The sequence below is a fragment of the Hylobates moloch genome, unplaced genomic scaffold (assembly GCF_009828535.3).
Source record: "Hylobates moloch isolate HMO894 unplaced genomic scaffold, HMol_V3 SCAFFOLD_3, whole genome shotgun sequence".
Lineage (NCBI taxonomy): Eukaryota > Metazoa > Chordata > Mammalia > Primates > Hylobatidae > Hylobates > Hylobates moloch.
Genome location: NW_026652278.1, coordinates 30,477,888 through 30,501,150, shown reverse-complemented (window position 1 = coordinate 30,501,150; position 23,263 = coordinate 30,477,888). Strand labels below are relative to the sequence as shown.

Below are 23,263 nucleotides of genomic sequence, written 5' to 3'. Positions count from 1 at the left end.
ATGAACAGCTGCAGGATTTATCCTAGAAGAAGAGACTTGAGACCATCGCTGTCTTCACCTATCTAAGGGCTATTTTGAATAGTAGAGGAAGAAAAGGTACTAAAGCTGCACACAGAGGAAGTGAGGCCTGTCATCTGAAGTTAGGGAGGCACATTTTGATGGGCGTGATGACAAACTTTCCCGATAGCTGAAGGGCAGGTGCAGCCAAGGGCCAGCTCCTCTGAGGGCAGCTGTCAGGGACAACATTGCGAAGAGGAGCCAAGTGTCAGATGGGAGAATTTGTCCCCTCCAATCCTGTGATACGATGCAATTCAAGACCTGGCCAGGGTGGGCACACAGTTCCTATCTGCAGTAGTTGGTTAGAAAAGCAAAAAGTGAAAGAAGCCTTGATGAAGGGGCATTTTTTAATGACGTTTCCATTAGAAGCCACAGTGAACTTCCCTTTAAGAGCAACACGACCCACACTGGCGCTCCTTCCACTTTGTTTTAAGGGAAGGATGCTACAAAACCTCACTGAAGACTCTCTAGCACCCAAGATAACTTACTCAAGCTCGTTAGGGGTTTGGTGTCTTCTAGCGTTCTTGAATTCCGGAGACATCCTCAGGCTACCTGATGGGGGATTTTACTGGGGTCAAAGACGAAGATAATAGGTTCAGCTAGAGGGTATGGTATGAGCAGACGAGTATTTTGATCCCTTTATAATACATACTGATTTATTAATATTCTCAAGAGTCCCTTGTTTTTACTTCCGGCAAAATAATGAAGTGCTGTCCTCTTCGTAGCCTACATTTGATATCAAGCAGCTTCTGCATGTTGGGCCTTGGCCCAACCTCACCTGAGCATCTCACAGCACACCGGGAATGTTCCTCACGAAGGCACACAGTGCAGGGTTTTTGCTGTTAGAGACTTGGGAGGATTGTGTCTGTCACATACACAGGGCCAAGCAGCTGAGATGGACATATTCTGCCGGTACAGGGAAGCCCGCGAGTCCGCCGTATGTAGGAGACTCTCTGGCGTACTGTGCGGCCGAGACATCTGGAAGCAGTTGGCTGGGCTTGTGTGGCATTTAGTATTTTTTATTTTGGAAAATAAAGAGCTGGTTTTATTGGCTGTATCTACTTCACTTAAACGGTTGGATTTTTCCCTCCTTTTCCAGGTGAAAATAAGTCCCCTCCTCGCCCATGTGGCTTGAATCACTCAGACTCTCTCAGTCGGAGTGACCGGATTGACGCCGTCACACCAACACTGGGGAGCAGCAATAACCAGCTCAATTCTTCACTCCTCCAAGTCTACATCCCCGATTACTCGGTGCGAGCCCTTTCGGATCTGCAGTTTGTTAAGGTGAGAGACGTGAGTGCAGCATGGCTGGACCTGGCAGTTAGGTGTCAACTTCCCTGGCAAATTGTCTGTTTTGCTCCTTGCCCTCCTCGGAGCTTTCCCTTTGTCACTTTGTGGGTGCCCTGCCTTCCATTCTCAACTACACACCCTGTCTTCATCTGTTGTGCCCAAGCCTCAGGTTTAGAAAAACATTGATCTTCTTGGTTCTATCCAGTGAGCTGCCAAATCAAATGTGGCTCTTTCAGGGAATGGGAGCCAGAGATCCTGGAAAAAAGAGTAGCCCCTTTTCAGAGAGCTCCTGGGTACGTGGCTCCCTGCCTGGCCCTGGGAAGGCTGAGGTCAGGAGACTTGGAGGGTTGCGGGGAAGGCTCCACCTCTATCTTCTGCCGGGCAGTCAGAGTACTCATCTTGGTCTGAAATAAAGATGACTTTTGGAGAACAAGCCAGCTTTAGCTGAGGGAAACCAGTCTCTATTTTCTAGTCCCTAAAATTTTGAGACAATATTTGGAAGTGGGTTACGTCAGTAAGAACTGACTTGTTCACCAAAGTCAACTTGAACTTTACAAAGTGGCTCACTGCGCTCAAGTGTGATTTTCTCCTAGAGAGGCTGCTGTGGGCCTCTCGGGATTGAACGTGTGGAGATAAGAGAACCTAAAAATAAGCATTATCTTGGTTTGTTTTCTGTGCCATCTTCTGGCCCCAGATCTCAAGACAGCAATACCAAAATGCCTTGATGGCATCCCGGATGGACAAAACCCCCCAGTCATCAGACAGTGAAAACACTAAAATCGAATTGACTCTTACGGAGCTGCATGACGGGTTGCCAGACGAGACAGCCAACCTGCTCAACGAACAGAACTGTGTGACGCACAGTAAGGCCAACCACAGCCTGCACAACGAAGGCGCCATCTAGGCCGCACTGGCTGCACCCACCCAGGCCCGCACCCGCCCAGTCCCGAGGGCCCAGCCCTGTCTGCCCATGACTTCACTGGTGTGAGCTTGTCCGCCATGCTGCACCCTGCAACATCCTGAGACCAAAGACCTTGTGCCCTTCCCAGCAGCCGCGGAAGAGGACGGTGAGGGGAGGAATGGAAACGAGAGACGTGAAGTTGGCAGCCGGGGCATGGCGTTCAAGATTGTGGAGATGAATGGATTCCGCCCAAATAGAATCATGTTTATTTTTTCAGCTCTCCCTTTTATCATTATTCACGCTCCTCTGCCCTCGATTTGCATGAAGTTGAAAATTGTTGCGATTTATTTTTTCAAGAGATCATGTTTTTAAAGTGTCTTCTGCAGAGTTTTAAGTTGTTCTATCTGAACTCTGCTGCAATCCCATGATGTGACCCTAATAGGCTGGACTTGCCCCTCCAGTAGCCTTCCTTGGCCCTCCCAGGAAGGGGCACCCTTCCTCTGTGCCCCAGTGGGCATCACCGTCGAACTCACTGGCTGAATGAAGAAGACCGTGTTACTGCAGAACCTGCCAAGTCTGTCATCACTGTGGGGTGTAGCCTGCCTCAGAGGGACCTGCAATCACCTCTCTGAGCTCAGTGGTATTTTGAGAATTTAATGTTTAACTGTACCCCTTTCCCTCAGGAAGATTTAACATTTGCTTGGGAATGTGATTTTGCTCCCACCCTAAGGAATTTTTATCACCAAAATGAATGTTAATGAATTTAAAACCCATGGTTTATCATTGGCAAGAGGCAAGTTGACTTCATCCTGTCATTCCAGCCTGGGGTCTCCCAGCCAGCCCTCCTCCCCGACCTAGCACCCAAGCTCACAGAGTGTCGTCGCCCACCTCCCTGGGTCCTTGCTCATTAACCCAAGATGCTGCTACACAGATGCCAAATGGAAATCTTCCACAGGGCTTTTTCAGTAAACACGTAATGTGGAGTGCAAGCTCCTCCCCTTCCCACTAGAACATACGTTAACAGAAAAGGAGTCGGACCTTCTAGCTGCACTCTGTACTGTGTGCCGAGAAGGCATTTCTAGACCCATGTTTTTAAAGGAGGGAACTTTGGGGATTGCCAGCCCCTGCTCCTCCTCCCAGGGAGCCAACTGTCCCTCCTCCCCTGTCCCTGGACCCATGGGGCCCGGCAGTGGCTGTGTCCCCTGCCTGAGGGCCTCTGTGCCTCCTGCCTCAGATGCGGCCCATGCCAGAGAGGCTGCCTGTACAGCCAGGGTCAGTTTGGCCCCAAACAGGGATTCAGAAACCAAATGTGTGTTGTGGCCATTTTATGTGTGTCTCCGTCTTATTTTAATACCAAATTCATCATGTAGTGAAATTATGTCAGGAGGTATTTGAGTGACTGAATTCTTAACTATAGCTTATCTGTGTTTTGTTAGCCCGAGGGATATGTGCAGGTTGTTGGCACTATTCATACACTGAAATGAAATCATACTGACCAGTGTACACATGAGATCATCAGTGCCCGCCGCATCCATCACTAGGAAAAGGAGAGAGCGTTTTCTGTTTAGGCTCACTGCGCAAAGGGAGGCCTTGGCTAAGCGGCAGTTTTCTTCTCCCTACTCCAGGTAGGAAGTCTGTTCAGCCACGGCCGGGCTGTGTGCGGGGCAGGGAGCGTGGCTGAGGAGCAGACAGCAGCGGGCCGGGCTGGCTGCCTGGTGGGCAGTTTGGTGCTTCGGGTGTTGTGCATGCCTGGCTCAGTATTTCCTCTGGGATGCCAGTCCTGGAGTGTCTTCCTCAGAAGGTACCATGTCCCTTAGCAGGGGGAAGTACTGATCTCACTTGGTGTAGAGGGTCATGGGGACCCCCCGAGGGTGCTGAGTGGCCTGCTACTGGCATGCAACCTGCCCCCGTGGGATGAAGCCCCACCGTGTAGCTTGACCTTAGAGGGGACTCCACTCTAAGCATCCTTTTTTTTTAAACAGAGCCATCTAGATACAAAAGTCAGTTTCTTAAGATGCCTCTCACTGAGCACAACACCAGTGTGATGAGTGTATAAAGATGAGGGGTCCCTGCAACAAAGCAAAGCGTAGCCTATGCTGGGGGAGGGCGTCTATCCCCCTCTTCGGGTCTGCACAGTGCTGGCCTTCCCTGAGCTGTGGGGAGCCAGGCCTGCCTAGCCCAGCTTCTCTGGCCTCAGGAGCTCTGCCCTGTCAGCCTATCCGGGCTCACGTCTGCTTCTCCACACACAGTCTCTCAGGGATGCCTTGCTACCGGGAGAGCCTTTGGAATCAGAGCTAGTGTGTTGGTGCCCTTTTCAGAGCTCTGCTGTTCCTTTATAAATCCTAAAGAACTGAGTCTGGGGAGAGGAGAGGGGATGCCAGCTGCTGCCTCTGACTTCAGGGAGAAGCAGACTTCTCAATACTGTCTTACCTGCTCGGTGTGATGGCTTCTTCCAAATTATTCTCTTATAAAAGAGCTCGGCAGGAGTGGCATCAGTGGGGCTCCCAAAGGATGAAATGTTAGCCGCCAAGTTCGTATTCATTTTCTGTTATTCTTTACCTTCTATTAGTCACACTATTTTATAACATTAAGGAATCTAAAATAATTCCTGTCAGGTCCCTGAAGGAATGAAGGCTAACATCTCCTTTGGGGAGAGCTTAGGACCCTTCAGACAACACTCATGTCTGAGCGACCAGATTCCTTTTCCAGGCCCCATTTTCCCTCGGGAAACCAACCTCTCAGATGGAGGAGAAACACTGCACTGTTGCTTCTTTGGGGCAGCAGGAGAATGACTTTGGCTTGGAAGGCCTCTGCCATTCATCTCTACAAAGCCAGTGGGGTCCGGCAGAGAAAGACTGTGGAATAGCTGCAGTCTTGATGTGGCTGCTCTTTGGCACCTCCGCTGGACTGTCCTCCCATGGCTGTGACCTCCTCAAGTGTGGAAGGGAGTGGGTCGAGTGGACCAGATGCAGACCCCTGAGGTCTGGATACTGATGGTAGGCCTCACCCTCCTTTACGGGGCCTCTCTGGGTGGGACAGAGGCTCACCTGCTCCTGAGCAGCCACTGGTGCCCCACGGTTCCTCTGAAACTAAATCCCTAGCATCCAGATAGTCCTGGGACACTCTGCCTTCTCTGTAAATGAGAAGGGCTTTTCTCCTGCTGTTTTGGAGTTTCCTTCCCTTCACTGCTTGCCCCATATGCATCAAGCAAATTCAAAATCATACATTTAAACTCTTAGGAAAACAAAATCTTAAGACTTACACAGATATTGGGGTGCTAATCAACTAACTTAAATCTTGATTCTTACATAATTTGAACTTGAAAGGGTACATTGAACTCTGTTCTTTCCTCCCTCCTCACCTCACTCCCTGCAGGGAGTTCAATGCCATGTTGAAGCAGTTGGCATCCCCAAGTGGGAGGGAGTGGGGCATCTTACTATCTTCTAATGTGACTTCAAGGAACAGTGCAAATGTTGAATGCAGAGCTTCACACTAATATGGAACAGTAACTGTGAGTATATTTACTTGTGCTGTCGTCAGCACTGTACACTGAAGGACCAGCTTTTCCAAGCCTAGGAAAATAATGGTAGATACAAATAGAAATACATTTTCCCTAGGAAATGGAGCAATAGGAATTTGAGCTAAGCAGGTACCATGAACTTCTGCCCTCAAATTCTCTCTTTTGGTTGAGGAGCAGACCTGTATAGGCCCTGGCTGATCAAGTCTGTGTCCTGCCTAGTAAAAACACACAACCACCTCTGTCATCTGAAGGCCAGCCGGGGATCTGTAGCCATCCTTGCCTTGCCTAGGCCCAGGAAGGTGAGGTCTCCTGGGCAACCAGAGTTGCCCCTGTTGTTCCCCAGGGGTGATCCTAGGCAGATGACTCACCTGGGCTGGCACAGGAAGGTGTTCACCTTGTTTTCTGGGGCTCCAAGCAAGAGCAGGCCAGGGAGGGCTGGCTTTGCACACTACGTAGCATGACCCAAGCTCCCTAGTAGCATGGGAAAAACTCCCCTCTGCTTTTGAGCCCAGATACGGGCTTTTCTTTGCAAAGGGTTGAGGAGAAATACAAGACTGAGCTGGCAGGTTAGGGTCCAGAAGGCCTCTGAGGTGCCATTGCTTACTTCCTTACTGAGGAAACTGGCTCTTGTCCTGGGCCATGTAGTTCCATTCTGGGCTCTAGGCTAGTGGTGCTTCTGTCCATCAAGAGTATCTGGGTGAGTTGTAGGTTAACCCAGAATTTAGTAGGGATATAGGGGTTTGAATAGGAAAGTGATCTGGGGATTCAGAAATTTTTCTGATGTAATTTATCAATGAGCAACTTCTCAGTGGATTTTTATACCTCAGGGTCATTTGCAAATCTTTCTCTTTTCCTATTTCTTAGGTGTTCAAGTTGGTTAATAGGAGAGAGACGTTCAGAGACTTCTAAGTTGAGGTTCATTTGCCTCCGTTTGAGGGGTGAGTGGTGCACCAATAGCTTGCTGCTGTTACTCAGCAAGGCTGTGAGACAAGCAGGCCTTCCTCCTCTAGCACTTGCAAGCTTTCTGTCTGCAATCACGGTTTACTTGCCCGTTTCCCCTTTGCTACCTTCTTTCCTATCTGGAGATTCATATTCTAGAGTCCCTGGTCAACCCTATGGATGCGAAGAAGAGATGGCAGTTCACAGCAACTGCATAGAGTAGGGAGCAGCTTTCCTCCCACCATCCTAGGCTGGGGACCTTCTTTGCTTCTCAGACCACTGTGGTTGGCTCAGCTCAAGTAAGCATGTTCTCTCTGTATGCTAGAGCTACTGACATCATCTCTACTAGAATTGTTTTAAATATCTTTTGATGGGAAATACCAGGTTGAACTTCAAGCAGCATGGAAAAAAAGGTTCTAGCTGCAAGAGAGTAAAGTTCTAGGTGTTTGTAAGCCAAGGTTTATATGTACACAGATCCAACACATACTGTAAGAAAGACTTCAGTACACAAGGTTTTCAGGTTTTAATGCCCATTGGGACCGTGACAAATGAGAAGAATGGAAGCATTGTCTTGCCTCACTTGGAAGGATGCCCACATGGATTCACTTTTAGGATGCAGTTCTTTGGGGGACAGATTCCGCTGCAGATTCACCCTGAAGAGAACTATCCAATGGGCCTGGTGGGGCTTGGGTGCCTGCCCTTTTTGTTGGAGGCTCAGACTTCTAGAGCAGAGCAAAGTTAGGAAGAATGAGGTCTTAGGATTCTCATTCCCCAGAGAGCCCCAGCCTCGCTTCTGATCATTACTCCCCAAGTCTGAAGTCTACTGTGAAGGTGAAGTTATCAATTTTTTCTTGAGTCCTTTAAACCCACAAATGTATATGCTTTATTTTATATTATTTATTATGTACATATGCCTGTTAGTACTTCATCTATGACTAGGACAAGATCTGTCTTGAAGCTTCCTCATCCATGGATCCTAGGGTTCTGCTGTCCTTTAAGGCGGGTGAGAGGGTAGTGTTGTTTTTTATAAACAGGTTGCTGCTTTTATGTTGGCCCTAGCATCCTCAGCCCCTTTAGTTGGGCCCACCTGTATTCCTTATGACCAGTGTTTTGGGTGAGGATGGAAGCAGGTCTCCTACCTTGTGGGCAGGGCCTCTCAAGTACCTCCATGAAGTATTTCCGAGGTAGTTTCTTGGTGACAGGCTCTCTTCCCCTATGTAGGGTACAGTACAGCTCTGAGTCCACGGCCTCCTTCCTCCCAAGGCAGGTCACTTGCCTGGCCCCAAAATGATAATGGTTTCTTCTACTTAGATTGCATAATCCATCTTTCTGGATAATGGAAGCTGCCTGCCCATCTGGGCTCTTAATATGCCTTTTCTTGGTTTTGAGGCCCAGTGCCAACATTGCCTTGGCCCTCAAGTAAGATCCTGCTTTGTGTCTGACTTTCATCCTCCTCAGCCTTGATTCACTGTATCATAGTGTACAGGTCATGCATTTGAGCAGTGAAGTTTTCTGAACACAGTATTCAGAGCTGTGTACATAAACCTAAATAAGCACAAATGACATGTATAGGATTAATGAGCTGATTGTCATAATGAATGCATTTTATAATTCAAATGATGTTGTAGATGTACAGTCTCGTATTTATTTTGTACCAATTTATTTGTAAATTTTGTGATTGTTTTACAAGGTGTTTATTTCTATTCTATTTAGATAAATGATGTTCTGTTCACCCTGCTAGCAGATGTGTGTTCCCTCTTCCCTTTCATCTATGCAACACCAACCATGCCATTGTATTCAGCTTGGCTGAACCAACTGCCCTGCCCACTTGCCTGGCTTTGCTGGTGGGAAACCTGGGACTGGATCTCAGCATGACAACATAGAAGAGCATCTTCTTTGGACAGTGTAAAGTCTTAAGAGAAGTGGGTACTAGTTCTGTGCCTCCAAGTCACAGCCTGGTACAGCCAATCCTAGGGGGAAGGTGTCCTCCTTTGCAAGGATCATAATCTGTCCTCCATCAGTTACTCTCTACATAAGAACATTCGGAGTATCCAGTCAAATTGCCCCAGACATTGGCTGCTCAGTCACTAATAACACACAGTGCAGCTGGGCCAAGCCGATGTTTCCTAGGTAAGACCAAAGGCCTCATTCAGGCCTCTCAATTGGCTCTTGAAGACAAGGATGGCTTTATAGGTCCTCCTCTGCTATGCTAAGCCTGGGAGGAAGGTCAGAGCAGGCATGGATACTCACTTTCAAGTGGAAGACATCCTGCCTGAGTGTGGCGAGGCGTGTGCAGGTGGGTCTTCAGGATTCAGTGGACATCCTACATTCCCCAGTAATCGGTGTGTATAATACACGTTCCTTTCCATCACTACTTTGTCTTCTGTTCCTTCTTACCTCGTCACTCACATGAGACCAGTCCCTGAAGAACTTACGGTGGAGCTTCAGGGACCCTCTGTAATCCATTCCTAAACCATATCTTTTTGGAATCCCTTTTCTCTCCACTTTTAGTCTCTATTTTACATTCCAAAGAGGATCGTGCTCTGAAAATTTAGCCTCTTGACTGGTCCATTTATAGTCCCCACTGAATTTATTTAACCGTGGCATTTGCAGTCTTACTTACACTTGTTCTGTGGACGGAGACATTTCAGGGAAGAACTGCTGACAGAATTGGCTTTCAGACGCTGCCTGACTTAACTACCACTCCCATCTCCCCCGCCATCACCCAACTACCTGAAAGTAGAATGAGGTGTATCTTTAGCCCAGTGAAATGCTGTCTTCAGACCCTGCTTGCTTTCCTTAGAAGCAGGGCAGAAAGTGGCAGCAGAGCTAGGGAAAGAAATCACGGTAGCACATTCACTCCCAGCCTCCTGCCTTGGTTTGTTTTTCCTGTTTTACTCACTTGGTCTAGATGAGCCCTTAGCTCAAATCAGGAAATGCTCCAAGGAAAATGGAGGCAATTTTTCCTGCTGTCAAGATGAGATTTGCCTAAAATTCCCCCCTGCATCCTTGGAGTGTGCACACATCCGCTCATTTCTAAGCTTTATCGTGATGCACCCCAGGGTTTCTATTTCACAAAAATTGTGCTCCCTAGAGCCATTTTTCAACTCGGCACTTCTGGAGGAAACAAATATTGATCAGAGGGTCTTGTAGAGAAAGTGGTTAAAAACTGACCTTTTTATAGCTTAGAGTTGATTTCTGGAAACTTATTTTATACTTTTTGAAGGTAATAAAGAGATGATTCTTTATTAAAGCCAAAAAGTTGAATTCTATTAGATGGATAATAAACTCTTTTGCTTTCTTTGTATGGTGGTTTTGTCATTTTCCCTCCAAGGGCCTCATATCTGTGCTCTTATTTTCAAGCAGTCCCAGGACAAAGGGATGGTTCTAGGGCCCTTTTCTCCGACTTTTGCTGGCATGCCATCTCCCCTAGTGGATGACTGAGGACTGAGGATGCACGTTTCTAAGGGAGAATTAGTTGCCCAACTTCTGAAGTGCTTTTCCTGGGAAGGTATGAGTGACTGTGCAGTGTTCAAACAGGAGGCCAGCACATGACAGGAAATTTTAGATTGGGCCAGTTTTCCTACTGCAATTCTACTAAGTCATTGACTTGAGGTCAGTGGGTCCAAAAAGTTACTTGTTTCAAAATACCCACACACTCAAGTTAAAGATACCTCTGGTGAGAACACTCAAAGACTGGACACTGAATAAACATTTTTCAGTATGGGGAAGGTTTGCTTGGCAAATCTTTCCAAGTATCTCAAGAACTTGTGAGACGTGGAAGGACTATTACTGCCTTTCATGGGAAAAATGTGTGTTCAGCTGCTTGGGCTCCAGTTTGTGTGGGAAGGTTTATCTCAGGCCTTCTCTACTCCCCTCGCCAGACATGGCTTTGGGAAGAGCTCCATGGGAGACCAGAACATCTGGGGACATATTTGTACCTAGTTATTTTGTGTGAAGAAACAAAGGGACGAGATTCAAAACTCATCATTGTGTCTTAAATTTAAATTGGAAAACATAGATTCCTCATCCTTAAACAGAGTCAGCAAGTTTGAGATGAAATGTTTGTGTTCAGTGGGGAGTACTTTGTGTTAAAGCTCTACAGAGAAACTTGGGTATATATTTTATTTTTGAGATCACATCTTTGTTGGAACGAATCAGACTGTTGTGGCCTTGGGATGAAGACATTGTGTCTGAGGACAGGGAAAAATGGTTGAGAAATCCAGGTTAAAGAATAGAAAAGCTTTTTACTCATTCTATAAATGAATATGCTGCCTGTTTAAAGGACTTGCTTTCTGCTGTTTCTAGATACCTAGCAGTGTGAGAACTGTGTGACGTGCTGCGTTCCTGTTGTGGGAGGTGCGTGACGGGGCGGCGTGGGTTTCTGGAAGTCACCTGTTTCTGCTTTCTGGCTGCCTGTGCCTGTGGTCATCCCTGCTCCTTAGCAGTAGTGCATGTTTTTCTTCTATCTTCAGGGTTGCTCTGGTAGCTCCATGGTAGAGATTTCATTCTCAGGGTCTCCCAAAAGTTGTGTATCATTTGAAATTGTTCTATTTGAGGAAAAACTTTCAAGAAAAGCTGGATTCCCTGATCACCACTAAAGATCATCATGAGAAACATAAGTATTTGAGCCCTAAACTATTAAGTCCAATGAGGAATTGGAGCGTTAACTGTATGGCAATAGCTAGATCATAGTTACCATTTTTCCCACCATCAAAGACAGATTAAATAGTTTCCATAACATGGAATGTGGATAAGGTTCCTACCCTAATACAGACTTAAATATGCAGTTGTTTGTCTCAGGCTATTCGTGGTGAATAAGCAGAGTATTTATTTTAAAATGACCAGGCAGCCTTGGAAAAATTGCTGGGCTTTAAAGTTGTTGACAAAGTATTTCTTAAATAAATACATCTGATTTAGAAATACCTAAACATGGACAAAATACTTTTAAATCTGACATGCAACTGCATGTGGCTTTTTAAAGTGGTTTCTTAACAATGCTAACGTGACTTAAGGATTTGTAGTTCTATTAAAAACCACTTCTAAAAGTATCTTAGAAAGGGTAGCTTGAAGGGTTTGCCTTATTATTTTAGGTCTCAGCAGAGGTATGCTTATGGCAAGAGAAAAATCTTAGGTCTAAATAGAACACTAAACTTTCTTGGCTGTGACCAACTTTTCTGAAGTACACCATCAGAGTTTTCACTGACTGTCTTTGCAGAGATAAATGAATGTACTGGGCAATTCCTCTCCCCAAGGAAACCCAGCAGGGCCTGAGTCTGCTGTACCACTGACCAACTGCTGGGGAGGCTAGGGGCCCTGTCAGTACATGCTGTAAGGCTGGGAGTTCAGTCTAGCACCCAAGAAGGGGTTGCCTGATGTTCTACAATGCCTGTAGATAGTGTTTTCAAAATGCCTGGGGAAAAAATTGTGAAAAGAGATGGCAGAAAGAATGGTCTTCTCATGGTGTAAAACTCCGCAGGATTTTTTTTTTTAAAGGAAAAAAGTATACCTTTTAAGTTCAGCTTCCGTAACTACTGGCAACAGAGAGAAACTTATGTTTTAAAAAAAAAAAGCCCAGTTACAGCTGCCCTGCCTACCCATGGACCATTGACTTCCCAGCACACTCTTAAGAATAATATACAGAGAGGCACCATTTTGCTCTGGGTCTTATGGAATCCTAGAGCTCTTTAATACGTTTTGGTGGTCCTATGGAGAGCTGTGACTAGCAGTGGAGTTCTTGCTTATTCCAGCTGTGTGCTTTTCACTTTCCGATCTTTGACCCAGAGAATCATTTGCCATGGAATCATCTGGCTAGTAAGACACTCTTACATGGATGCAATACAAAAAGTGGTCAATTAAAGCAAAGCAATCATGTGTTCCTTACTCTAAAAGGGACAATATGTAAATGTACTATTATAATAAGGTAGCTCTGTAGATGTAAGCAGCTACTCATAAATTATTTGGGTTTAAGAAAACTTCTTAAGACTATGTTAAACTGGGCAACATCTCCATCTTGAGAGTAATTAGTAACTAGGATGACCACACATTCTCCTAACATGGGCAACAGTCTAATTGTTATTGCATTTCTGACCTGATTCTTTTAAAGGGGCATATATTCCCAATTATACCATTTAGAATGCATGTTTCTTCCAAAGTAGTGATACAGTACATCCTTGACTAAGTTATCAGGCTGTGTTCTCTGCTTATAAAATGATTTTTTTAAAAGCCTCATTTTACAGTCCTGTTCCAAAAATATTTCTGTGAAAAAACTGAGGCCTATGTAACACCATGAACATAATCATGTTAGAACATATCAATCAGTTCTTGAGTATTTATTTCCTTTAAGAGAAGAGAATATCAAACTGATGTCACCAAATCTAAACGCACTTGAAGACCAATAGCTATTGTTGTGCTACAGAATAGGTCAAAGTCACCGTTAGAAATATTACACTTTATTGAATTCTGGAGCAGCTAATCTACCCTCCCCTATTGACCAATGACAAGAATGGAAGAAAATATACAATGGTTAAAGTAAGAGTCTATAACCACTGTTTAAGATGTTGAAACAACTTTCACTGTACTGGTGAAACAGTTTTAATACCCTAACAAACATACACAGTAATGATTCATTCTTGTTTAAAACAAGTAGTGATTTCGACTTGGGATTGGGATTTTTATTTTATTTTTTTTGAGATGGAGTTTCGCTCTTGTTGCCCAGGCTGGAGTGCAATGGCACAATCTTGGCTCACTGCAACCTCCGTCTCCTGGGTTCAAGTGATTCTCCGGCCTCAGCCTCCTGAGTAGCGAGGATTACAGGCATGCGCCACCACGCCCAGCTAATTTTGTATTTTTAGTAGAGATGGGGTTTCTCCATGTTGGTCAGGCTGGTCTCGAACTCCCGACCTCAGGTGATCCGCCTGTCTCGGCCTCCCAAAGTGCTGGGATTATAGGCGTGAGCCACCGTGCCTGGCCTTGACTTGTGATTCTGAAGTGAATTTATTCAAACTGATTGTGCCCTCTACTTTAGTAAGGTTCTGGCTTACAGAGCCCTCTTCCCATCCTCTGATGTTCAACTTTAATATACAGCAATCAACTCTAGAGAATAAAGAAATCTGGAATTGGGTAGCATGAGCCACAGCTATATAGCCCACACTAACGAATGTTCTGTAGTATAAAAAGGAAGTCCTTCCCTTTCTTTTCTGGGGGCTTGTTCCTTTGTCCACTTGCAGCTAAATTCTTTCTATAGACTTATCACAGATAAGAAAAAGGTTGTTTTTGGATAACAAACAAATAATAAGCATTTGTGCTATTAAACAGAAGGTAATAAGGATACTATCTTTTCCCTCAAAATAGAATCCTGCCCTAAAGCAAGTAGAGAATACTTCTGTGCAAAGTCAGTGATAGAGAAGCAGCCTTGCCAGAGTCACTGAGGATGAATTAAAGGCTTATAAAAGGAAACTTGACCTTAACAGAGACTACATTTGATCATGGAAATAATACATTTCTCCACTGATATACAATACCATGTAATGCACTGGAAAAGTTGGATCTTGGAGTAATAGCACAATTTGTAACATTACAGATCACCTCTTCCCACTCTTTGTTCCGCTCTTGAGACTCTTGCCTTTTCCTCGTGTATCCAGATACACTGACATACAGATGATTTTAAAAAAGTGTCACAAGCCACAATGGAGCCATATACATGCAGTTCAGCCTGATTTTACCCTTATTTTCTTCTAATAGACTCCATTACAATTTTGGACCATCTGCAAAGAGTACAGATACACAAAACCAAAACAAGTATCTATGATAATAAAATCTTCAGAAACTTTTCAGACATACCTTTCATGGAGCCCCCTCCCTCCCCCCAGTAGAACCCTAACAGGGACATCATTTGTTCCTGTTGAGTCCTGCCAGGACTTGTTTAATGGGTGCTTGGGGTTTTGCTTTTCCTCCTTATTCCTCCTCCTCCTCCTCCTCCTCATCATCATCTTCATCATGGCAGTGTGTAATTTCCTGGGGCGCCAGTGGGAAGAGGTTGGGAGGTTTAATCTCACTAATGGACCGTGTCAGCTGGTGCCGCTTGTAGTCAGTGTCTTTGAAATCCACTGATGTGCGGTTCCGGGTGGCAAGAGGAGACTCCATCTCATTGATATCTACGTGTGTGTGCTCCACCGTTGATTCATGAGGCATCTAGACAGAAAAAAGCTAGAGGCTCAGAAAGCAGGCAGAGCAAAGTAGCTACTTCCCAAATCCTAACCCCTCTCCTCTGTTAGGTGGCCATGCAGTTACATCTATAATGGACCACAGGACAAGTCAATGTAGACTTATCTTCATAGAACTACTTATAGTTGCCTGTCTTCCTCTCTCCCTGCACCTCAAAATGGTGCCCATATTGTCTACTGCAGCCAGAAATTGGAAAAGATGGAGAGGGGAGTTTATTTCCTATTTTACAGCAAAAACAAAATAGTCCTGAAACAGATCAGAATATAGGAATGTAAAAACCACATTTTCTTTTTCTTGAGACAGGGTCTCTCGCTGTCACCCACGCTGGAGTACAGTGGAGCAATCACAGCCCACTGCAGCCTCGACTTCCTGGGCTCAATCAATCCTCCCACCTCAGCCTCCAAAGTTCTGGGGTTACAGGCATGAGCCGCCATGCCTGGCCCACATACAGCTTTTAATAGAGTAGACTTCAGAGAGTAAAGTTATACTCTGTAACTTCCAATATTGGTTCTACTTTCTCAAAGACTCCTTCGTATGCAACCATATAACCTGCCCTTGGGCTCTGTACATCAGAAAGAAATGTTCAAACTATCTCCTGTGCCATCTCACAAAGCTGGTTGCTGACCCTGGGCTTAGAGTACATCTTGGCTGTCCATTATAGCTTTAACTCACCAAGACATGGGCAGCCCTGAAGAGGTAGCTGAATGGGTAATACAGCAGGTTGATGAAAGATGCTGCATAGAGGTCAGCATAACGCATCACTTGACTGGCAAAAAGGGTCTGCCGGGAGCCACTGCGAAACAGGCTTCCCATCATCCCATAGCACATGTCCATGTCATGAGTTACTTTCTAAAACAAAGAACAAGATTGATTCTTGGCTCATCCAACAAATATTTATTGAGCAGTAGTTGAATGCCAGTCTCTATAAAAATCAGAAATGTGAAAAAATCATTTAAACTTATTTCCCAAGTTTTCTCCCAAATCCCATTTGGATACCTTAATACGTCTCTGGATGGAACTAATGTCTGGACGCTCATTGCTACTGCTGTCCAGGTGCCTAAAGATAAAAGAAAAACTCGGTGAAAATCTCTGGGAAGAGTTTTTTTTTTTTTTTTTTTTAAGACAGTCTCACTCTGTCACTCAGGCTGGAGTGCAGGGGTGTGATCTCGGCTCACTGCAACCTCTGCCTCCCAGCTTCAAGTGATTCTCCTGCCTCAGCCACCCTAATTAGCTGAGATTACAGGCATGTGCCACCACACTCAGCTAATTTTTGTATTTCTGGTAGAGATGGGGTTTTGCCATGTTGGCCAGGCTGGTCTCAAAATTCTGGCCTCCCTTGTGCTGGGATTACAAGGCTGCCTGCCTTGGCCTCCCAAAGTGCTGGGATTACAGGCATGAGCCACTGTGCCTGGCCTGGAAAGAATTTTTTTTTTGAAACGGAGTTTCAGTCTTGTCACCCAGGCGGGAGTGCAATGGTGCAATCTCAGCTCACTGCAACCTCCACCTCCCTGGTTCAAGCGATTCTCCTGCCTCAGCCTCCCAAATAGCTGGGATTACCTGCCTGGAAAGAACATTTCTTATACCTAAGTGATTCCTGAAGAAGTTTTTAGGAAAGAAATTTTTAGAAAACTTACTTGTAGAGTTCAGCCAAGAAAATATCCAAGCTCTGAAGTTCTTCGAAAAGTGCTAGTTAAGGTTTGGAAGGAAAAGGAAGATATTTTAAATAAATAAGCACCCAGTTCTTAACTGCTGCTAAAACTAAAAGGTTGCAGATGTGACTGAAAAGTATAACCTGGGACTAACATGCTATAGGTGAGTATACAGTTACCTCCTCTTTCCCTCTTCAGGGTAACTCATTGATACCCGCTTGGAGTCTGACAACAGATGAACACCATCACCTTCTCTTTAACTGCCTTTCCTCCTGCTTAAACACCATGATGACAACTTTCCCTATCAGCTGCATGCTCATTCTGAGCTTGTAAAGTACCAGAATTTACATGCTGTCTCAGGTGCAGTCAGCTAAGCAAATGTTAACAGTCCCATTTTCAGATGAAAGATTGAGAATTAGGTGACTTGTCCTGAGTCACAGGTCCAGGGCCAAATCAACTAGATTTCTAAAACTTCATAGGTAGAAAGTTGAAAATGTGAATGAAAGGCTAGCCACCACTGATAGTACAGACAATAGTAACAGCAACAGCCAGCATCTACAGCATGCTGCCAGTTTGTTGCAGCCTTTGTCAACCTGGGTTCCTCAAGACAAGCCCTCCTTCATCTACTGTATATAACACATTTTCTTCTATCTACCATCTTTAGGAGAACTGAGAAAAGTGTTACTCAGATAATCTTCTGTATTCAGCTCCGTTGGAAAGGTAAAATAATAGTAGTAATTTTCTGTGTTTCGGATAAGGAGCCTTGGTTGAGAAAGGCTGTCATGTCTGTCTATCTTTATACACATATTACCTCCATTTTTCATCAGCTTTAGGAGGTAGGTATTAGCCCCATTTTTACATTTGAGGAAACTAAGGCACAGGGTATCTCATTAACTTGCCTAACGGCATGCAGATTTCAAGTTATGGAGCCAGGACTCCTACCGCAGGCAGGCTGAGTTTCCGGAGTCACCTTCACCACACTGCAGGTAATGCGGATCAAGGCTGGCTGGAGAACTTGTGTATCAAACACTTTTACAGAACTATATCCGTAACTCAGTTCAGCACAGTGTGTATACTGCATATACACAGTGTAGCTTAGTTCAAGAATACAGTATGGCCTCATTCTCTACATCTCAGAACAGTAAATAAGAAATACCAGAGGTGATTAACATTCAGAGCCATCACTGCCCCAGAATCACAGATATGGGCTGTTAGCAGAGAGACTGGGACTGCTAGGCATGGTTGGGAAAATACAGGACCACAGAGGAAAAGTTGAGCTCCAGTTCACAACTTAGTGTTACTGTAACACAACTCAAGACACCAACATTCTAAACTTAACCTCGAAGAGATTCAAGAAGGTTAAACAAGATAACCTCTCATATTTATTCCAATTCTGGAGTTCTGTGAAATATCTGAATATTCTATGGGAAGGAAGTATTCAAATATCAAGGCCTACCTTTTGACCACCTCTGACTTCCTGAATACAAAGTAATGGTTTATCAAAGACGACTGATTCAAAGCTGGTCATTTAGATATAAATTACATCAAAGATTTATGAATGGCTTACAACTCTTGTCGGTCCAGACATGCAGCTCCTGTGCAAGTTCAGGAATCACCAAAAAAGTTCGCCACCCTTGCCGTTTCTTTGATTTTAAAATGTCCCCAAAAATGTGATCTCCAATATACAAAATGTCTTTTCCCTTGGCCCCCAACAGGTCACAGATCGTATCAGAAGAACCTGAAACAACAGAGTGAACAATGAGAAAACTGTCCCTATATTAAAATCAGCATTCCAATAGTATTTAACCGTTAAATACGATGATTCATTTTATTCTTATATGAGGAACAGACTAGGAAAAAAAGACAAAGACTCACCATTCTCTTTTTACTGCCTTCTAAGACAAGGCCTTCAGCTCCACTGTGCTGACCAGAGCTCTTGATCACCAAATCCAAGAGCAACAAAACTACATCCTCAGCTTAGTGAAAATAACCTTCAAAAGAGCCACTGCCAATTTCATCACAAATCTACCATTAAGCTGGCTTTATTCAACTGTTTCTAACTCCAACATACTATGTACCTATACTCACGGAACTCCTTGAGAAACCCTTGAGAACATATTGAGAAGTACCCCCAAGTGATTCGAAGCACTGAGAAAAAGCCTCCAATAGGATTTAAAAAAAAGAAAACTGATCATTTTAGTGAAAATCAGATTCATTAGGATATACTAACAACTGCTCAAACCCAGACTCCTATTGCATTAAGAGGTGACTAAACTATTTATTTACCTTCAGTAGATGACATCTTAGACTACTAAAAAGTACATGTACTTTGCTGAGAGATTACCAAAGCTTTCACAGTGAGGTCTGAGCAAAGATGTTAAATAAAGGGAAATCTGTGACTTACCTCCTGAGTAGACGATACCATGCTGTAGGGGCCCTGTGTAGGTACCAATTTTCAGCTTGCCAGTTTTCTGTGTGAAGAATATGGATTTTGTAATACTTTATCATCCTATCACAATCCTCCCCTCACCCCCCACCACCAGTGCTACTTGGCCAGACAGCCAAATGAATGGCACTTACTCTTTCCAATTAGTGGGGTTTGTTTGACTGCTTCAGTTAAGAACAAAACTCTTAATTTCAAAAGAGATACGGCTAATTAAAAAAAAAATTCCTGTTTCCTTACGTAGAGTAAGAGTGGGGAAAGGAGAAACATTACGGACAGCATGCTAGCAGACAGATCATTCTCATGACTTACAGTATCCACCTGACGCAGTACTGTGCCTTCTCCAAAGAAGAGTGGTTTCCGTGCATCCACCAAGATCAGGTCAAAGTAGGACTGCCATGGTCGATGGGAGCTCCCAGGCTGGTGAAGGAGAAACAGCAAAAGTTGAAACATCCCTCCTTACCTTAAGGCATTACTATTTAATCTCACTCAGATGCAAGGAATATAAAAATACTAAGTATAGCCAGAAGATCCCACTATTTTATTTTTTAAAAAGGTATTGTGTCAGCCAGGCGCAGTGGCTCACACCTGTAATCCCAGCACTTTGGGAGGCCGAGGCGGGCGGATCACAAGGTCCGGAGATCAAGACCATCCTGGCCAACATGGTGAAAACCTGTCTCTACTAAAACTACAAAAATTAGCCGGGCGCGGTGGCAGGCGCCTGTAGTCCCAGCTACTTGGGAAGCTGAGGCTCGAGAATCGCTTGAACCCAGGACGGGGAGGTTGCAGTGAGCCGAGATTGTACCACTGCACTCCAGCCTGGCAACAGAGGAAGACTCCATCTCAAAAAATAAAGTATTGTGTCTATGTATTATAAGCCATATCCTTTGGGAAGCAGACAAGGTATAAATAATAACTGTAATAACATATTCTATACATTAAATCATTTCATCTACTACTAAATTACAATAACTTATTTTACAGCACTTTAATATATGAAAGTGTGCTCACCTGAAATTTGCTAAAAGGAGCTCAAAAGAGCTAGGGAGAGATGCAAATCAATACCCAAGGGACAGATTGAGAGAGAGGCAGATCAGCATCAGAGCTAAAGTATACAAACTAACATGGAACTATTAGGAAATTTTACTGGTTACATTCTCAGAATGATGGCTCTAGGTACACACTGGCTTTTGGTTCATAGTGTAAGCTAATCACAATACTAATAATGAGTTATGCCCATTAAAATCATGACTATCCTGAAATGGAACCCTGGCATTAACCTTTTAAGACCAACCTGAAGGGCACTGCACAGTGTGATTTCAGGTGTTCTCAAAACAGGGATTTGCTGACGTTTATTCACTAGAGTCTAGGACTAAAATTCTGTAAGTATGTGACTAAGTTGCAAGGAGTATTCCTTAAACCTAAGTGCAGCCGCACTGCAGAAATGAAGACTTCTCTGCTAAATATCAAGGTTGAGTGCTCTCTTGGCAAAAACTTAGCAACAACTAATACAAAATCTAGAAGTTGTCTAAAATATACATACATTTTCTGTTTCTGTTAATCAAATATCTTGCACAACCTGAAAATTCCTTTCATTGCCACACAAACTTAATTTTGCATAGAACTTCTTGGGCATAAAATTATTCTGATCCCATCCTACTAAATATCACATGAATATCCCTTTTATTTCTGTCTACTAAGTATTCAAGTTGCGGACTCTAAATTAGCAATTTGATTTTAAATTCTACTAGCTCCTGGATTACTTCTAATGTTAATGAAGATTAGACAATAGGCTTGAAAAGTAGGACTTTTCTGGGTGGGTTCTGACCAATTCTTTCCCCCTTAATATTCCAGAATGATTAAATGCATTCATTGTTATTAAAGCAATGGTCTATTGAGTCACATACAGTACCTTGGGGCCATGTGGGAAGTCAAACAGGTAAGTCATAATTTTCTGGAAAAAAATTTAACATAAGGTCCGTATACTACTTTTGCAAAAGGCATATAACCTAAAGAAATTACAAGCTTTTCACAAAACATGTCTTTTTCAACACAGGACTCACCACATTCTTGTTTCCTCTAAATTTTATGAAATCATGGCAGTGGAAGCCAGAAATTAATGCTTTACCATATACCAAAAAGAAAAAAAGGCTTTTGACATTCTCAGGGAGGATACATACTTCCTCTGGAAGATGTTTTTGAACACACATTTGGAGGTATGCAGCATATGAGGTAGGGGTATAGAGAAAACTAACAACTCAACACAGAAATAACCTATCACCTTGGCTTCACTACTACCATCCCTAGTTCAACTAAGTCAACAAACCAACAGTTTATGTAAGACTGTTTACTACAAATCACCAGGTGTCTAAATCAAGTTTACATGTACAGCAAATTGGGGGAAGTGGAACTTCTTGCTAGTACTATAAACTTGTGTCTCAGCAAAAGTAAGATGAAGTTAAGGAGTTAGATCAGTTTTTCCACATGCTTTAATCATGGGGAAAAAACTGTTTTTAAGAGGTAGTAAATTTTGGGCTGGGCACAGTGACTCACGCCTGTAATCCTAGCACTTTGGGAGGCTGAGGTGGGTGGATCACGAGGTCAGGAGTTCAAGACCAGCCTGTCCAAGATGTTAAAACCTCGTCTCTACTAAAAATACAAAAAAATTAGCCAGGCGCAGTGGCAGGTGCCTGTAATCCCAGCTACTTGGGAGGCTGAGGCAGGAGAATTGCTTGAACCCAGGCGGCAGAGGTTGCAGTGAGCCGAGATCGCACCACTGCACCCCAGCCTGGGTGACAGTGAGACTCTGTCTCAAAAAAAAAAAAAGATGTAAATTTTGATGGCTAAGAGCCAAAACATCTGTGCAGCATCTATTGCTGCAGGTCTTCCAACAGCAGGGAAGTCATATATACACATCAATAAGGGGTGTGACTGCTCAAGTTTATAGAAATGATGCTCCAAAGAGACACAAAAGCCATTTTAATCTTTACAAATGTTTTAGATAACCCCAAGATTAAAATTTTCAAGTAGCCAATTATAATCAGTGAAAATGGTTAAAATAAATTTCTAGAAAAATTTGAGAACCACTGTCATCCTGTATATTTTTACCTTTTTACTCTTTGAAAATGAGAAGGCAAGAAGCTATTTTCACTTAATAAACTTCTGTCCTCCTCATTGTCTTCACAGTTCTTTAGGCCAAAATAATTCCACTGCATAAATAAATATAAACATTAAGCACTTACATCTGTATATTTATAGTCACTGTTGGTAGCAAGAAATACTTTCCCTACTTCCTTCATCCGGCTCAGAAGCAAAGGCAGTTTTCCCTGAAATGTAATTGGATAATGAGCGAAACACGAAAACATTTTTATCTTTACACTTTGGAGTTGTCATATACTGGATTTCTGTCCACAACAGGAATGGGGGAACCTTTTAAGGGTTAGCTGATTTCGGAATTTTGCACTTAAAAGCCCACATTATCACTATAAATGAATAAAGTATTAACATATGTAGTATACACAGTGTATGTAATAGATTCACATGTAAAATTATGCACATATTTATAGGGGTTATATGGCTGTTAACAACATATCTCTCTACCTTCCTCACGATGTCTGCCTCAGGGAAGAGTTTAAACTACCTTGAGATTTCCTGAAGTATGTGAGGTGTGTTAGAGGTCAGCAGAAGCTGATTTAAACATGCTCTACATAGAGATTATTAGATATGGCTTTCAGTGTGTACACTATGGTTTTATAAAACACCTTGCAGAATGAAATGACATGTGCAGATGCCAACTAGAAATACCCACACCCACGTGTGATTAAATGAGGAATTTCTAACCCCTCACGTGCCTGGAAAGAAAAATATCTTTTCCTTCTCGCATAGCAAATAGATTCCTTCACTCAAATTCTCCCAGACCCTCCCCATTCAGTGTTCTTTCTTAAAATAAGGGAGGTGGGTGAAAATAGGAAGCACAAAAACTGAAAACAAGAAATCTTTACCACAGTACTTTGAGAAAATACTGTATTCTGCTACTTTTACTCTGTAGGAAAAGAAAGAAGTATGTCATCTTGGGGCACTATGTGTGTTTAATTTTTATTCTAAAACAGTTCTAGACTTATAGAAAAGCTGTGAAAATAGAGTTCCCATATATTCTTTCTCCAGTTTCCCTTAATATTAACATCTTATATAACCACAGTATAATTATCAAAAGTATGAAATTAACATTGGTACAATAC

At 43.5% G+C, this 23,263-nt stretch overlaps 2 protein-coding genes across 12 annotated transcripts in view; one reads left to right on the top strand and one right to left on the bottom strand.

Moving 5' to 3' along the window:
- The window catches only part of CNNM2 (cyclin and CBS domain divalent metal cation transport mediator 2), a 172,646-nt gene extending 164,199 nt beyond the window's left edge, over positions 1 to 8,447 (top strand). For 3 of the 4 annotated variants that reach the window (XM_032178703.2, XM_032178724.2, XM_032178714.2), the window contains 2 exons: positions 1,157 to 1,341; positions 2,042 to 2,624. In XM_032178703.2, coding sequence (XP_032034594.1) covers positions 1,157 to 1,341; positions 2,042 to 2,251 — 395 coding nt within the window. In that variant the 3' untranslated portion in view covers positions 2,252 to 2,624. Of the gene's footprint in view, positions 1 to 1,156; positions 1,342 to 2,041; positions 6,707 to 8,420 lie in introns of those variants that run through there. The other variant, XR_009212715.1, reaches the window with a different exon arrangement.
- Positions 8,448 to 13,001: 4,554 nt separating this feature from the next.
- NT5C2 (5'-nucleotidase, cytosolic II) overlaps positions 13,002 to 23,263 on the bottom strand; it is a 99,503-nt gene continuing 89,241 nt past the window's right edge. For all 8 annotated transcript variants that reach the window (XM_032178742.2, XM_032178789.2, XM_032178760.2 and 5 more), the window contains 9 exons: positions 22,268 to 22,351; positions 20,938 to 20,979; positions 19,338 to 19,445; positions 18,987 to 19,053; positions 18,150 to 18,320; positions 16,568 to 16,619; positions 15,930 to 15,990; positions 15,606 to 15,782; positions 13,002 to 14,900 (listed from right to left, as the gene is read on the bottom strand). In XM_032178742.2, the coding sequence (XP_032034633.1) occupies positions 14,664 to 14,900; positions 15,606 to 15,782; positions 15,930 to 15,990; positions 16,568 to 16,619; positions 18,150 to 18,320; positions 18,987 to 19,053; positions 19,338 to 19,445; positions 20,938 to 20,979; positions 22,268 to 22,351 (999 nt within the window). In that variant the 3' untranslated portion in view covers positions 13,002 to 14,663. The remainder of the gene's footprint in view (positions 14,901 to 15,605; positions 15,783 to 15,929; positions 15,991 to 16,567; positions 16,620 to 18,149; positions 18,321 to 18,986; positions 19,054 to 19,337; positions 19,446 to 20,937; positions 20,980 to 22,267; positions 22,352 to 23,263) is intronic.